The sequence below is a fragment of the Capricornis sumatraensis genome, chromosome 2, assembly GCF_032405125.1.
Source record: "Capricornis sumatraensis isolate serow.1 chromosome 2, serow.2, whole genome shotgun sequence".
Classification (NCBI taxonomy): Eukaryota; Metazoa; Chordata; class Mammalia; order Artiodactyla; family Bovidae; genus Capricornis; species Capricornis sumatraensis.
In genome coordinates, this window is record NC_091070.1 from 195,304,945 (window position 1) to 195,321,654 (window position 16,710).

General features: G+C 39.0%; 1 protein-coding gene across 4 annotated transcripts in view; it reads right to left on the reverse strand.

Moving 5' to 3' along the window:
• The window catches only part of OSBPL9 (oxysterol binding protein like 9), a 170,976-nt gene that overhangs the window by 108,410 nt on the left and 45,856 nt on the right, over positions 1-16,710 (reverse strand). For all 4 annotated transcript variants that reach the window (XM_068966060.1, XM_068966059.1, XM_068966057.1 and 1 more), the window contains one exon: positions 5,775-5,853. In XM_068966060.1, coding sequence (XP_068822161.1) covers positions 5,775-5,853 — 79 coding nt within the window. The remainder of the gene's footprint in view (positions 1-5,774; positions 5,854-16,710) is intronic.

Here is a 16,710-nt window from a genome sequence, read left to right on the forward strand (position 1 = left end):
TACCAGACCTCAGGATAAAAATAAAACCTTTTCATATTAGATGTAGGCCTCTGCCTCAACTCCTGTCCACTGTCCTAATGGTACCAAACATTCAAAGTTCTTGGAACACATGTGGTAGCCTCATATTTCCATACCTTTGCAAATGCTACAACATCCCTCAGCCTGGTAAACTCTTCGGACTTTAGAAATCTACCAGGCAGAGGAGGCAAGGAGGGAGAGGTGAGAGACAGCTTGGCGACAGAGACTTTTAGTTTTTATATTGTGTAATTCTGGACAACCTGAAATTTTTTAGAACTAGTATAATTTTAAGTTGTTATTATTTTAAAAAGAATTACTTGGTAATAAGAAAAACTGCTCTTCTGTGAAGTACTGTCTGTCTCTTTTGCCTCTCCATTATTTCAGTGTCCTATACATATTTCTACTACTATAGCATATTTTATACTGCATTATAATTACTTCTTCACAAGCTCTCTAACATCCTGGCTTATGTCTTATTAACTTGTATACAGTTCTGAGTACAGGGAGTTACACATACTATTCATACATTAAATGTTTGAACTCAACAGCCAGTCTGCTGCTGCTGCTGCTAAGTCACTTCAGTCGTGTCCGACTCTGTGCAACCCCACAGACGGCAGCCCACCAGGCTCCCCCGTCCCTGGGATTCTCCAGGCAAGAACACTGGAGTGGGTTGCCATTTCCTTCTCCAATGCATGAAAATGAAAAGTGAAAGTGAAGTCACTCAGTCGTGTCTGACTCTTAGCGACACCATGGACTGCAGCCTACCAGGCTCCTCCACCCATGGGTTTTCCAAGCAAGAGGACTGGAGTCGGGTGCCATTGCCTTCTCCCAACAGCCAGTCTAACGGATACCAAAACTGCTGTCCACACAATGTCTAGCTAAGAATCCAAATGCAAACAATTCTGGCTGACTGATAGAAAAAGGAATCATTTTTTGCTCTTATCAGAAGAGCCAGTTTATAAAGATGAATTGGCAATCATTTTCTTTTTAATCTCTGAAAAATGACAGAATGAAGTTGTAGTTTTCAAATCTGTTTAAAGCTCTAATATGCAAGGACTGTAATTTCAATTATTACCTAAAGAGGGAAAAAGGACTTCTTTTTTCCCCAAAACTAAAGTTAATTTAAATTAACTTTGTTTTGAGAATTTTATGATATCTCTTTTAAATTGTAACTACTCTGAAATATCAAGCTACCAGAACTGAGAATCATTATAACGAAAAATTATCCATTGTTTCAGGAAAGTTTGTTCTCTTCATGGCACCAGTCCTCTTTATGATTAACAAAATATGTTTCAGGACACAGGACCTGTAGGTCAACTAGAGAGGCAATGGTAACCCACTTCAGTACTCTTGCCTGGAAAATCCCATGGGCAGAGGAGCCTGGTAGGCTGCAGTCCATGGGGTCACAAAGAGTCGGACACAATTGAGTGACTTCACTTTCACTTTCCTGCACTGGAGAAGGAAATGGCAACCCACTCCAGTGTTCCTGCCTGGAGAATCCCAGGGACGGGGGAACCTGGTGGGCTGCCGTCTATGGGGTCACTCAGAGTTGGACATGAATGAAGCGATTTAGCAGCAGCAGCAGGTTAACTAGAGAGTCAAACCACAGTGGAAATGAAGATGATGGATAACAGCCTGTCTACGTATATACCATACACCTGACTTTCTTGTTACTATGGATGAATTGTCTATGCCCTGAGCCAAATGCAATGCCCTCCCTGTGTATTAGGTCTCATCCTGTCTTGCTGTCTCAAAGACACTGATCTAATAATTTTCCCTTTTTTCTCTTGCGTCATCGACTTTTCCCTCTCTACTGAGTCACTACCAACAGCATAAGAACAGTATGTCATTATTGCTCTTATCTTTAAAAAAAACTTATTTCCCTCTCCCAGCTACTATTGTATTTCTCACCCTCCCTTTATAGCAGAACTTAGAAGCACGGTCTATACTCTTACTTTTAAATTGTTCTTCTCAAGGTTATCAATAGACTTAATTGTTAAATCTTGTGATCATTTCTCAGCCCTCAACTTTCTCAGTCGAGAGCATTTGACACAGTTGCTGATGCCTCTCATCTCCAAGAAACACTTCCTATCTTGGTTTTCTGGGTACCACACTCACCTGGTTTCCTTCCTCTTTTTTGGTTGATTCTTTTCAATCTGTTTTGCTAGTCCCACTTCTTCTCTGTGCCTCTAATAAATGTTAAAGTGTTCCAGAGTTCATTACTTGGACCTCTTCTTTTTTCTCTCTATACCTCCTCCCAAATGCCAATGACTCCCAAATTTATTATTTTAGCCTGAACTTTTCTCCTGAACGCCACACTTCAATTGCCTACTTGACATCTCCATTTGGACATTTGATAGGCATCTAGAACTTGATTATAAGCATCTCCAAGGCTAAGCTCTTGACACCCATCTGTCCGCCACCCCTAACTGGTTCTCCACTTCAGTTAATAGCAACTCCAGTCTCACTCATGTCAAAAATATGGTGTTATCCTGTCTTCCTACTGTCTTGTTTTCACATGCTACAGTACAACCTTCAAAAAAATATAATACCTAACAACAAACTACTACTTAGCAATATAAAAGGAATTACCAATACATGCAACAAGATGGACGAGTATTAAAAACATACTGAGCTAAAATAAAGCCAGACAAAAAAGAGTACATACTGAAAGATTCTATTTGTGTGAACCTCTCCAAAAGGAAAATCTAGTCTTTAGTGATAGAAAGTAGATCAGTTGCTGTCTGGAGCCAGGGGCTGGAGTGTAGACTGACGAAAGAATAAAAGAATCTTCTGAATGACAGAAATGTTCCAGACCGTGATTATGGTAGCAGCTATATGAGTAAGTAAATTCGTCAATATTCACTGAATTTTATAGAGCATACATTTTATTGCATATTAATTAGAGTTGATTAAACACACATGCACAATTCAACTGCTTCTCACTACCTCTTTACTCCCAGTGCTACCCTGTGGGAACCGCCGTCATCTCTGCTCTGGATTACTCTGGCCTCCTAATTAGTTTCTCTGCTCTGTTCCTGCCTCTTGCATTTTATTCTCAAAACAGTGCCCAGGGTGATAACTGTTTAAAAATCACATCAGGTCACTCCTCTGCTTAAAACCATCTATAATGGCTTCTTATCTCAGTAAAATTCAATGTCCTTACTGTGTCATATAAGGCCTCATACAACGTTACCTCTTAGACATCATCTCACTCTACCCTCCCCATGGTTATCCGCACTCCAACCAGAGCTGGCCTCCTTGCTGGTCTTCAAATATGGCCGGCACACCCTTTTGCACTTACTATTTCCTTTGCCTGGAGTGATTTACTCTTCACCATCATCCCCAACAAAGCCATATAAGCTTGTTCCCTCACTTCCTTCAGGTCTTTCACTGAAAGGCATCATCCCAATGAGTCTCCCCAGCCATCTAAAATTTTAAACCACCCCCTATAAATATACACACACTTCTATTTCATTTTTTCCTTTCCTGCGTTTTTTTTTTTCCTCCCCAGGACTTGGCACTGTCTTATTTCCTTATATTTTACCAATTCATCTTATTTATTGGCTTTCTCCTCTATCAGATTAGATGCTACAGAGGGGAGGAATTTTATATTTTGTTCACTACTGTATCCCCAGAACTTAGAATAATGTCTAAAATAGATGTTGAACAAATTAGTGGATCTAAACAAATTCTAGCTTTCCCTTTAAGAGTTGAAAGTAAGCAGAATTTGTTTTATAGATGTCTCAACTGATACTTCACTTGCTTCAAAAAATTCTGTTATATTAAACTTTAAAAAGTCAACACATTTACATACATGCTAATGTATATCCATCTTAACTTGCTTTCAATTCTAATCAAGAATATAAGACCTTAGACATTGAAAATTTCATCAATTTTTCAGCAAACTTATAAGCAAGGACCTATGAATACAAAATAATTCTTATTATGTCCAAGAATATAAAGAATATTAGAGTTCTTTACAAAAGCCAAATAATCTCATGTTGTCTGAGACTTCCAAAACTATTACAGTAGAAAACAAACTAATGAATCCAACAGTCTCAGAACTAAGTATCCATTTTAAAAATACATATAACACTTATTTATCCTTGCCATTTAAATGATTCATTAAAGGAATCATTTGTTTTACAAGCAAACAACATAAATACAGAAGTGTTAAAGGGAAGATCAGTTTAACATAATTTAAATCAGAGAAGGTAGAGGTGCCTTTACTCTAGAGGCCTGAGTCTCCTCTCCTTTAAACAGGCAAACAGTACAGCTTCTGAAGTCCAAAGAAGATGTCTTCTTAGTAACTGCAGAGGAGAGAATTTCATGCTGCAGTCTTTACCTGTATCTAGCAGCTACTACTTGAAATACATTAAAGTATTCAAGTTCATTCAAGTAAAGAGTTCCAGAGTGTGAGTATTATCTGGTTTCACTGATAAGCAGCATTATATATTTAACCTAAAAATAAAGGCCATGGACTTTCTTAAACTAAAATTTTAAATGTTTTATGAAATTAAATGTAGTAGAAAATTTCAAGAGAACATTATTAGTTAAAAGCAGTTCTGAGTAAAAAAATATGACCAAACATAAAAAATACTCTAAGAATGCTTTTTCCTAAAAGCATTAGAGATATCACAAGTGAGTACATTGGCTTGTCTTTATTATATATAAGCTGCATCTTTCATTTCTACGTGCCAACAAGACAATGAAGAAAAATTACTGCAATATACTATCCTAATACAGAAGGACAATAGCTGTCTGAACATCTCACATAACATATCTGGTCACTGTTAGACTTCATAACCAAAACATTTTTAAACAATAAACTGATTTACTATTTTTTTTAATCCTGTTATACCTAGCATCTATCACAGTGCACTGTCACTTGTAGTTCAGAAAAAGTGCAAATATTCTCAATTTCTAAGTTTCTTGGGCTGCTTTAAATATAAAATAGAGGTTACTCTCGATAGGCAAAATAGCAAAAACATTAGTATCAAAGCTAATAGACACTCCTAACAGATGAGAGTACATTAGGACAGGATCATTAAAACTGACTTTTATTTGCTGGTTTAGAGTTTTCAAAGCAAGATGAAATGAGAATGATCATCCAGTACCTTACCCTTTCTACCGGTGAACCAGAGCATGCAATGCCGAAACATAGTAGTGGCAGATGGCATTTGGTGTTATTAACTATAAAAAGGATAATAGCAGAGAAATGACGGCTGGCAGACAAGACAGAATGCAGATGAAATGAATGCAAACTTGTAGTTCTTGAAGCAAAGCAAAACCTTAAGCCAAAGGCTGCCACTAGCTTCAATTTAATTTATATTGAGTTTTACAGGGACAAACACTGCAACCTTCACAATCAGTCTTTAGACTCTTCATGCAGAAGCAAAGCCATACTCCTCGATAAAGAAGATCAGCAACCTTCTGTAAACACAAGCCAGCAGCAGCAGCAGCAGCAGCAGCAGCAGCCCATTACTCTCTCCCTTCACTGATTTTTATCGTTTAAATTTTTAATCTCCAGTTGCAGCCAGATCCACAGATGTTTCAAAGAGATCTGTATCCGCTGCAGATATGATTAAATCCCTGCCTAACCTGCAGTACCACTTCATCCAGAACGTTCCTGTGCACTCGTTCATACAGGATCAGTTGTAAAAACCATTCTAGTCATCCAGCAAACAACCCACAGGAGAAGGAAAGAAGCAGTTGGGACTGCGAAGAGAAAAAAATCTCTTCTTTCAGCTCACCCTGGAAATGGAAGGTTTTCTGATCAACAGTTATTGTGAAGGTGCTGTCGTCCTCATCGTCTATACCAATCACAGCTCCCTGTGAAACAAAGAGCAAAATCCCAATAAGGCAAACAATGACATCAGCAATATTCGCTACTGCTACAGCCCTGGAATGCTCAATGCACTGGAAGCAGGCTAGACACAGAAAAGGGAACCTGAGACTCCAGCTTTGCTTACAGAGGAGGGGGGTGGCAGAGCACTGTAGTAGTCTGCAAGGGTACTTCCTACTCTTGCCTAAGGGGCATGGATATGGTGAGGACGAGGGGATAAACATAGAATCTAAGTCTAGAATCTATTTAAAACCCAGCCATTGACCCTTTCTGAGTTTCGGATTGCTCTCTAAAATGGGAGTCACCTCAGTTGTTCTGAGGCTCAAAGAACATCAGTGCTTTTCATCAGGCTGCTTCTGTGTTATATTTATTAGTAAAGAAACACCAGGTGACAATTGCTTCAAAACCCTGTCCCAATGGCTGCTTCCAGGTGTGCGCTGCTACTGCACTTCCATATCATGTGATCATCTATGTCTGCCTTCCCCCACTGAATTGCTATGAGATCTGAGGACTATTTTATTTTGAGACATGGCATTCAAGTACACACTCAGTATATGTTTTTTTAAAATAAAAGCATGAACAATTCTCCAAAAGAGAGGGGTAAGGTAGGCCTGCAGTTATAAGTTGCTTGTTTCAGGAAGGTGGATAGAGTGGGTTTTAAACTTTATCTTTTTTTGTATTCAACTATATGCAGCCATATTAAAACAATATAACGCTATGAAAAACAGGAAGGCTACTGGTCAGTGTTCTTAAGAAATAAGGGTGCTAAGGTATTCCAAACAGAATAGCTAGAGAACCTGACACAACTACAACGCCCCACGTTGATGACAAAAGAAGCAGTCAGTGGTACCACCGACAAAAGCAGGACCTTGTAAAATGGGATTGAAAGGACTCAAGAGGCCAAAATTCCAAACCTTGTGAAAAAGGGCTACTCCTATCCCAGGAGTTTCAGGCAATAGAGTCAAACATTTACAGGTCACCCATGCCACTTTACTTTTACAAAAGACCTTCATTAATATAGCTCGTCCCAACTTATGATAGTTTGACTTAGGACTTTTCAACTTTACAGGTGTGAAAGCCATAAATACTCAGCAGAAATCATACTCTGAATTTTGAATTTGGGTCTTTTCCTGAGCGAGCAATATGTGGTGATACTCTCCCACGATGCTGGGCAGCAGCTCCCAGTCAGCCACGTGATCACAAGGCGGAACAACGAACACTGACAACCATTCCTGTATCCAATTAACCACTCCGGTTTTTAGTACGGTATTCAATAAATTACATGAGCTATTCAACATGTGTGTGTGTTAGTCACGTTCGAGTCTGCAACTCCATGAGCTGTAGCCCACCAGGCTCCTCTGCCCATGGGATTCTCCAGGCAAGAATACTGGGGCTATTCAATACTATATTATAAAACAGGCTTTGTGTGAAATGATTTTGCCCAACTATAGGCTCACATAAGTGTTCTGAACATGTTTAAGGCACGTAAGCCTAAGCCCTGGTATTCAGTACATTAGGTGTACTAAATGCATTTCTGACTTACACTAGGTTTACTGTATGTAACCCCATTGTAAAGGCTGTACCTGTTTTCACTCACCAGAAGAAAGCTGGAAATTTTCCAGAAAATAGGTGAAAAGCAAAAACAGCATTCAGATTTGTTTTGCCCTAGGCCATTACAGAGGCAGGAAACACCACAAACAGTAAGAGTAGAACTGCCAAGCTCCCTCCTCAGGAACTACACTCAGCATCTCAGCATCAAGTTGTCAGCTTTGAACTGTATCAGAGAGGATCTGGGCTTTATCTCTATTTGTTTTCTGTATACGTTAGGAAGCAGCATCCTAAGGTAATTGCTTTTCTGTTTTCGCCATTTTGCCTTACAAAAGGTTTCATAAGAATACTCATCTTTCAGATAGGAGAGGAAACCTGTTCCTCTTTCTTCTCAGAGACTGTCCGGATGAACCCCAATTCTATCCAAATCCTACCAACCTGCATTATCTTAGTCATTCCTCTATACTATATAGGGTAGGGATTTTTATAACTATTTTCAGATACAGAAAGTGTATCCAGAATATAATGACATACCCAGGTCATACAGAGTTAACGGCAGAACCAGAACCATTTGGCATGGTACCTAACATTCTATGACAGCAAATAAAGACACATCTTGGTGGGTAAGCATGTGTGGGAGCAACTCATTCAGGTTAAATAAATTTCATGCTTAGTGGAGTTAACCTTCTAACTTTATGATGCAGCAAATATCTGCTAAGTCATAACTAAATACAGCAAATATGCTGTTAATAGATACAGGCTTAAAATATATAACAACAGTGCCTCCGGTAGAGGAGACAAAATATGTAAAGAGATGAATATACATAAAACAAGGCAAAAAGTGACCTCTACTTGGATGAACTTTGAAGACATGCTGAATAAAAGAAGCTTGTCACAAAGGACATATTGTATGCTTCCATTTATATGAAATGTCCCAAACAGGCAAATTCATAGAGACTAAGAATAGGTTAGTGGTTGCCCAGGGCTGAGAGGTAGGAGAAGGACGTAGGGTAAAATGAGGAGTAACTGCTAATAGGTATGAGTTTCCTTATAAGGTGATTAAAAAAAATTCTAAAATTGAAATTGTAATGGTAGTTGCACCAAAAACACTGAAACGTCTACTTTAAATGGGTGAGTTATATCTCAACTGGTGAGATATAATAACTGACCACCATCCCAAACTTGGGTTCGTTCTTTTTAGCCCCTTAATATAAATTCATCAGTTAACTAGTCAACTTAGAAACCTCTCGGTTCTAACACTTGTTCTCCCTTATTCCATCACCACAAGTTGTGCTCATTCCATTTCCAAACTATAATTTCAAATTCTCCCAACTCTTCTTCCTTCTATTAACTGTTATGGCCCTATTTCAGGGTTTCATCACTTCTTGCTTGATGAAGCAATCTGTCTTCAGTCTGGCTACCTTTAGTCCATAGTCCTCGATATTGCCAGAATAATATTTATAAAGCACAAATTCTTACAGGAGCCTCAGATAGTTAAAACTTTCCTTGGCTCTCCATGAACTATGAGATAAAGCCAACAATTCTTCATAACGCCATTCAAGATGGTTCAAGATCTGGCCCAATCAACATTTCTATGTCATCACCCAGCCACTTCTTCCTCACCTCACAGAGACCCTGTAGGTACTCAGCCTCAAGATTTCCTCTATGCACTGAAAGAAAACACCAAGCAATTTCACTTTTTCATGTCCTTCCTCAAGTTCAGTTCCTACCATTTGCTAAACAAAAGCAAAACACCACATTCCCACTAGCGACCACCTCCTTTCTTACTGCTTTCACCAGGAGGAGCTTTTTGAAAACTGCCCACACCTTAACCTTTCACCTACTCCTGGCAATTAGCTTCCTTTCCCACCTCTGCACCAAGTTTTACTCTCACAGCTCTTCAATACTTCTTTACTACACTAGAGTTTTGTCACAGAACACCGCTCTGAAGCACTGCTACTGCTCCTAACCACTTCTGTTTTAAAACGTGTTCTTTCAATGACTCTTAACTACTTAAGTCGTGCTTCAGAAACATTTCTATCCAAGTGTCTCTGACAACCCACAGGGGAAAGAGCATTCTTTCTTGGTACATTATATTTTTCCCCTCCTCTATCCAAATGCTTCTTTGAAGACTCTGGAACCTACCTAACTACCTCCAATGCCAACCCAGTCTTGCCATTGCCCTGAGCATTCTTCAGTGTACAGATGCACAATTCATCTGACACTCTGGCCTCCCAGTTTCGTGATTATTCAACTAAAATAAACTTCACTGTCTTTCTCCTTCATTGACTCATTCCCATGTCAATTCCTTAGACCTGGATATCTTACCATATCCAATACGATAGCTGTTAGTCACATAAAGGTATTTAAATTTTAATTATAATTGAGTAAAATTAAGTAAAACTTTATTTTTTTTTTAAGTAAAACTTTAAATAAGTTCTTCAGTCATATTTCAAATACTCAATAGCCCCATGTGGCCAGAGGCTATGGGACTAGACACTGTAGATACAGAACATTTTAATAATTGCAGTAAATTCTACTGGACAGCATTGTCCTTGACCTAGTCATTACAGAGAACTGAACCATAGTAAAAAAGTTAACACTGTCAGTTAGTGAACTGGCAGTAATAAACCAGCCACTATGATAAGCATTTTACATACATCACTTGAAAATAACGTTATACTGAAAGGTAAGCAGTCATGTACAGATGTGAGAGTTGGACCATAACGAAGGCTGAGTACCGAAGAACTGATGAATCATGGTGCTTTTGAATCATGGTGCTGGAGAAGACTCCTGAGCGTCCATTGGACTGCAAGAAGACCAAACCAGTTGATTCTAAAGGAAATCTACTCTGAGTATTCATTGGAAGGATTGATGCTGGAGCTGAAGCTCCAATACTTTGGCCACCTGATATGAAGAGCTGACTCACTGGAAATGCCCTAGATGCTGGGAAAGATTGAGGGCAGGAGGAAAAGAGGGAGGCAGAGGATGAGATGGTTAGACAGCATGACCAACTGAATGGACATGAAAGTGAAAGTCGCTCAGTAGTGTCCGACTCTTTGCAACCTCATGGACTACTCAGTCCATGGAATTCTCCAGGGGCCAGAATACTGGAGTGGGTGGCCTTTCCCTTCTCCAGGGGTTCTTCCCAACCCAGGGATCGAACTCCGGTCTCCTTCATTGCAGGTGGATTCTTTACCAACTAAGCCACAAGGGAAGCCTGGCGTGCTTCCCTGGACATGAATATGAACAAACTCCGGGAGGTGGTGAAGGACAGAGAAGCCTGGTGTGCCATAGTCCATGGGATGGCAAACAGCCAGACACAACTTAGTGACTGAACAAACATATACACAAATCATAACTTTACAAGCTCAATAAAGAAACGCTCTCCTTGTACCCTTTCCTAATCATTAGCCTTGTCCTCCATCCCAAAGCCAAACAGCATCCCTGCTTCTAACATTAAAAGTAGTTTTGTCCGTCTCCATACAAATGGACTCATATCACATATTTTCTTTTGTGTCTGGCTTCTTTCACTCAACTTGTTTGTGAAATTCATCCAAGATGCTGCACGTAGCAATGGTTTGTTCATTTCTATTGCTATATGTAGTATTCTTTTGTAGGAATATCCACAATTTATCAATTTCATTGCAGATGGACATTTATGTTGTTTTCCAGTCTTAGGTTATTAGAATCATGCTGCTATGACATTGTCATTCATATCTTTTGTGTTATATATATGTATACATATGCTTATATTTCTAGTAGATACAATGTAGGAATGAATTTGCTTAGTCTTATGGTTTGCACACACCAATTTTAATAGACACTGTCAAACAGTTCTCAGTTCAGTTGCTCAGTCGTATCCAACTCTTTGCAACCCCAAGACTGCAGCACGCCAGGCTTCCCTGTCCATCACCAACTCCTGGAGCTTGCTCAAATTCAGGTCCATTGAGTTGGTGATGCCATCCAACCATCTCATCCACTGTCATCCCCTTCTCTTCCTGCCTTCAATCTTTCCCAGCATCAAGGTCTTTTCAGATGACTCAGTTCTTCACATCAGATGGCCAAAGCATTAGGGTTTCAGCTTCAGCAACAGTCCTTCCAATGAATATTCAGGACTTATTTCCTTTAGGATTGACTGGTTCGAATTCCTTGCAGCCCAAGGGACTCTCAAGAGACTTCTCCAACACCACAGTTCAAAACCATTAATCCTTCGGTGCTCAGCTTTTTTTATAGTCCAACTCTCACATCCATACATAACTACTGGAGAAACCATAGCTTTGACTGGACAGACCTTTGTTGGCAAAGTAATGTCTCAGCTCTTTAATACGCCATCTAGGTTGGTCATAGCTTTTCTTCTAAGAAGCAAGCGTCTTTTAATTTCATGGCTGCAGTCACCATCTGTAGTGACTTTGGAGCCCAAAAAATAAAGTCTGTCACTGTTTTCATTGTTTCCCCATCTATTTGCCATAAAGTGATGGGGCCAGATGCCATGATCTTAGTTTTCTGAATGTTGAGTTTTAAGCCAACTTTTTTACTCTCGTCTTTCACTTTCATCAAGAAGCTCTTTAGTTCTTCTTTGCTTTCTGCCACAAAGGTGGTGTCATCTGCATATCTGAGATTATTGACATTTTTTCCAGCAATCTTGATTCCAGCTTGTGCTTCATCCAGTCTGGCATTTCTCATCATGTACTCTGCATATAAGTTAAATAAGCAGGGTGACAAGATATACCCTTGACATACTCATTGAGCCAAAAATACTCCAACCTATAGTGTATGAAAGTTTCAACTGTTCTACATCTTCACTAACACTTTTTTTACGTTAGTCATTCTGGCAGGTGAGTACTAGTAGCTCTTGGTGGTCCTAATTATATTTCCCTGAAAACAACAAAGTTCGTATCTTTTTATGTTCGTGACCATTTGGCGAGACTTTTGTGAAACAGTTCAAGTTTCTTGTCTATTGAATAGACTAGACTACCATTTTCTAATTATTTTAGGAGGTTTTTTTAAAATATATCCTGGACATGAATCTTTCATAGTTATGAATTAGGCAAATATTTTCTCCCACCCTCTTGCCAGCCTTTGTACTCTCATAATGATGTCTTTTCATGAAGAGTTAACTTTAACGCAGTAAAATGTATTGGTTTTACAACTATGGTTGTGCTTTCTGTATCTTCTTTAGGAAATCTTTACTAATCCTAATTCCATGAAAGTATTCTATGTTATCATCCGGAAGTCTCTACAACTGTGTTTCAGGTGATGTGAACAGCTGACTCACTGGAAAAGACCCTGATGCTGGGAAAGACTGAGGGCAGAAGAGGGTGACAGAGGAGGAGATGGTTGGATAGCATCACCAATTCAATGGACATGAACTTGGGCAAACTCTACAAGATGGTGAGGGACAGGGAAGCCTGGCATGCTGCAGTACGTGGGGCCGTGAAGAGTCGGACATGACTTGGCACCTGAACAACAACAATAATCAAATTGAATAAGTCCTCCAACATTTGTCTTTTGGCCTTTATAAATTGTAAATCAACATCACGACCATGGTCATAGCCAGTTCTCCCTAGAATGGCAGGTGAGAGAAGTTGATATCTACTGGGGTCTCTTTGTTGACTAAGGCAGGAATCAAAAGTGAATATTCTTGGCCCTTTATAAACTTTACAGTCAGCAGTTGAATAAGTTTTACACACATTTTTTACATACTCACTTATTAGGATACTGATTGATTGGGAACAAACTGGGACTGCCATTTATTTAGGTCTTTTTTATATATTTATTTTAAATTAGAGGACAACTCCTTTACAATGTTGTGTTGGTTTCTGCCATATATCAACATGAGTCAGCCATAGGTACATATATAACTTCAGTGTTTATAGTTTTCTGAGTAAAGGTCTTATCTGCCTATTGTTAATATTTATACCTAAGTAATGTTTTGATGCTATGGTAAATGTTCTCATTTTTAAAAATTTATTTTCTAATTACAAGTTGCTGATATATTGAAATACAGTTTATTTTTGTATAGTGTCCTTGGCTCTCCTAATCTTGCTAAATTCACTTTTCAATTCTTTAGTTTATCTGCAGATTCTTTTGGATTCTCTACATGTTCAATTAAAGCTGCCATGAATAATAACAATTTTATTTCTTCTACTCCAATCCTCACACTTTATATTTATTTTTCTTGTTTTATTCATTGGCTAGGACTGCCTGGTTTCAGATTGACCCTAGAGTGGTAGGCAATGTTGAATATAAGGAGAGTAGAGGGCATCATTGTCTTGCTATTGGTCTCTCTTCCATTGTCCACGGTAGCTATTTAAAATCTTCTCTAGTTTCCTTGAACCCTCAACAACCTAAACAGTCATTAGGTAGGAACTCTACACCTATTATGCCCTCCCACCTGAAGATTCATCTGCATCCATACCCAGTCTTGCTTCTTTTCACTTGTCGTAATTGAAAAAGGGCCTATTACCTTTCTTCAGGCCTCTGACTCTAATCTTCAGCTCCTCTTCTTTCTACTGGCTCCTTCTCAACATCATTTACATATGCCAAGACTTTACACTCTTTAACAACAACAAAAATAATACCAACAATCTTTCTCCATTATACAGCCTCATCTAGCAAATGGCCCACCTCTCTCTCTCTCTTCCAACCAAGATTATTATTCAGACTCGTCCAAGTCTCCTGCCTAAAATTTATTTTAACCTCCCACTCCTTGTAATCATATCAGTAGCTCTTCTTTACATTGAAATAAGGCACACTGTATGATCCGGTTTATCTGCGACAGTTTCAGATTATTCCTATTGTTGTTTGTTGTTGTTCAGTTGCTAAGTCATGTCTGACTCTTTGAGACCCCATGACTGCAGCACGCCAGGCTTCCCTACCTATCCTTCACTATCTCCCGGAGTTTGCTCAAACTCATGTCCATCAAGTCAGTGATGCCCATCCAACAACCTCATTCTCTGTTGCCCGCTTCTCCTCCTGCCCTCAGTCTTTCCCGGCATCAGGGTCTTTTCCAATGAGTCGGCTCTTCAGACCAGGTGGCCAAAGCATTGCAGCTATTGTTTTATTCCTGTTATCCTAGCATAATGATGAATAGAACCCCCTTTTATTCTTAAAGGAGTATCCTGGTTTAGGGGATATGGTCACTGTATCATGGCCTAGCCCAAAGACCCTCAGTGATTTGCTCCATGCCTACCTCTCATCTCTCATCAAATTCTATAGTTGGGCAGTTTGAGGTTTACCAATTTCCCCAAGCTGTCTTCCACCAAACATCCTTCCTCTCCCCTAATCTGGGTTTATACTATTTATCTTTATATCTGGTAAAGCAAAATTCCCTTTTCTAATCCATATATGAAATAATATTCTATCATTAAGCAAAGTTCTTTGTTACGCTAACTCATCAAATTTTCAAAGTTTTTACTTCATCCCTGCTTTTATGACTCATTGTGCCAACATAATAAGCATATATATCTTTCAATGACTTTCCCTGATTTTTCTTCTGAAGGTTTCAGGTGATCAACCTTTCAGGTTCTGCCAGGATTTGGGCTCACCATGGTGCCTGCTGCTCCAGGTCACACTATCCAGGTTCCAGAAGGTAATGGGAGATGGAGTTATGAAATCAGTTGAGTTTCCTGACTTCACCTCTTCTCTTTTCTTCTATATCCACAAACATATTTCAGAAATAATCATAGTTCTGGTACCAAAGACAAGAAGATAGTTTTGCTTTCATGTCTTGGGAAAAAACAGAACCCTGGCTATTTCAGGGCTAATCTCCCTTCGTCAAAAGAGAAAAGTAGAATGGTAAACTGGTTCCAAAGAAAATAAAAAAGAAATGATGACTCCTCTGGGACACAGATCACTCATATGGCTCCTAAAAGGAATGTTGACTGTGCTAAGAATACACAGCACAGCTACTCCCACTGCGACTCTACAACTGCACATTTTCCCTCACTGCTGAAGTATTAGAAGTCTTCCAGTCATGTATCGTTTTCACATTCTCACATTATATGATCTCACATGAATATAACACATAAATATGACCTCTCAGATTTAGGCAGAACAGGTAGAAAACCAAGACTCAGAGTATATTAGAAAAAACATTGCCTAAGGTCTGACAACTAAAAGACAGGAGAATTCAGGTCTTCCAACTCCTGAGCCAAAGTTCATTCTTAACAGGGCATAGGTATAATAAGCAATATTCACTAATTCAACATACTTACTAAATCCCTATTCTGGGCCAGGAGCAATTAACAGCCAGGGGATATAAACAGGAATAAGGTATATCTCTGCACTGTAAGAGCACATAGTTCAGAGAGGAGACAGAAGAGTCAACAACACAGAGGGAAGCAGGAAAGCTGGAGGTCCAGTGTGCTCATCAAGGGCACTGCTGCATAAACAAGAAATGATGCATCAACATCATTCAGTGATTCAATAAGTATTTATCGAGTTTTCTGGTGAAAGCAATACAGTGGTGAACAATTTGTTTTCCTTTTTTCACTCAATGCTATTTTGAGGTTTGTTCATATTGAGTAAATAAATATATATACTTTTCATGTCAAGAATATAAATATATGTGTGTATACATATGAATACATATACATATACACACAAACGCTATCCATGTTGAGAATATGCATGTAACTTTTATCTGTTATATAGTATTCTATTATATAAGTATACCACAATGTCTAATTTCCCTGTGTAGAACATTTAGGTTACTTTTAATTTTTCCTATCCCAATAATGCAGCAATAATCATCACTGTATATGTTTCCTGGTAACATTTCTGCAAGAGAATATTAAGCAAACACTCTGACATGGCAGAGAGTTCCTTTTTATGTAGAATCAGACATATCTTATTACAAAGTGTTAGTTGCTCAGTTGTGTCCAACTCTTTGAGATCCCATGGAGTGTATGTAGCTCTCTAGGATCCTGTCCACGGAATTCTCCAGGCAGGAACACTACAGTGGGTAGCCATTCCCTTCCCCAGGGGATCTTTCTGATCCAGGGATTGAACCCAGTTCTCCCACAGCATCTGAGCCACCAGGGAAGCCCTCAGACTATAAAACTGCTCCCCTAAGCAGTTGTCCCAATTAATATCCTCACCAGCACTGGGTAAAAAAGTTCCTATATCCCCAAATGCTGGCCAACACTAGATAAAAATTAGACTTTATAAGACCTTGGTAATCTGATCAAAATACTATCTTACTGAACTTTTAATTCAGAATCTCTGACAATCACTGAGAACAAGAATCAAGTCACTTTTATTGCCATTCTTATTTCTTTTATGTGAATTGA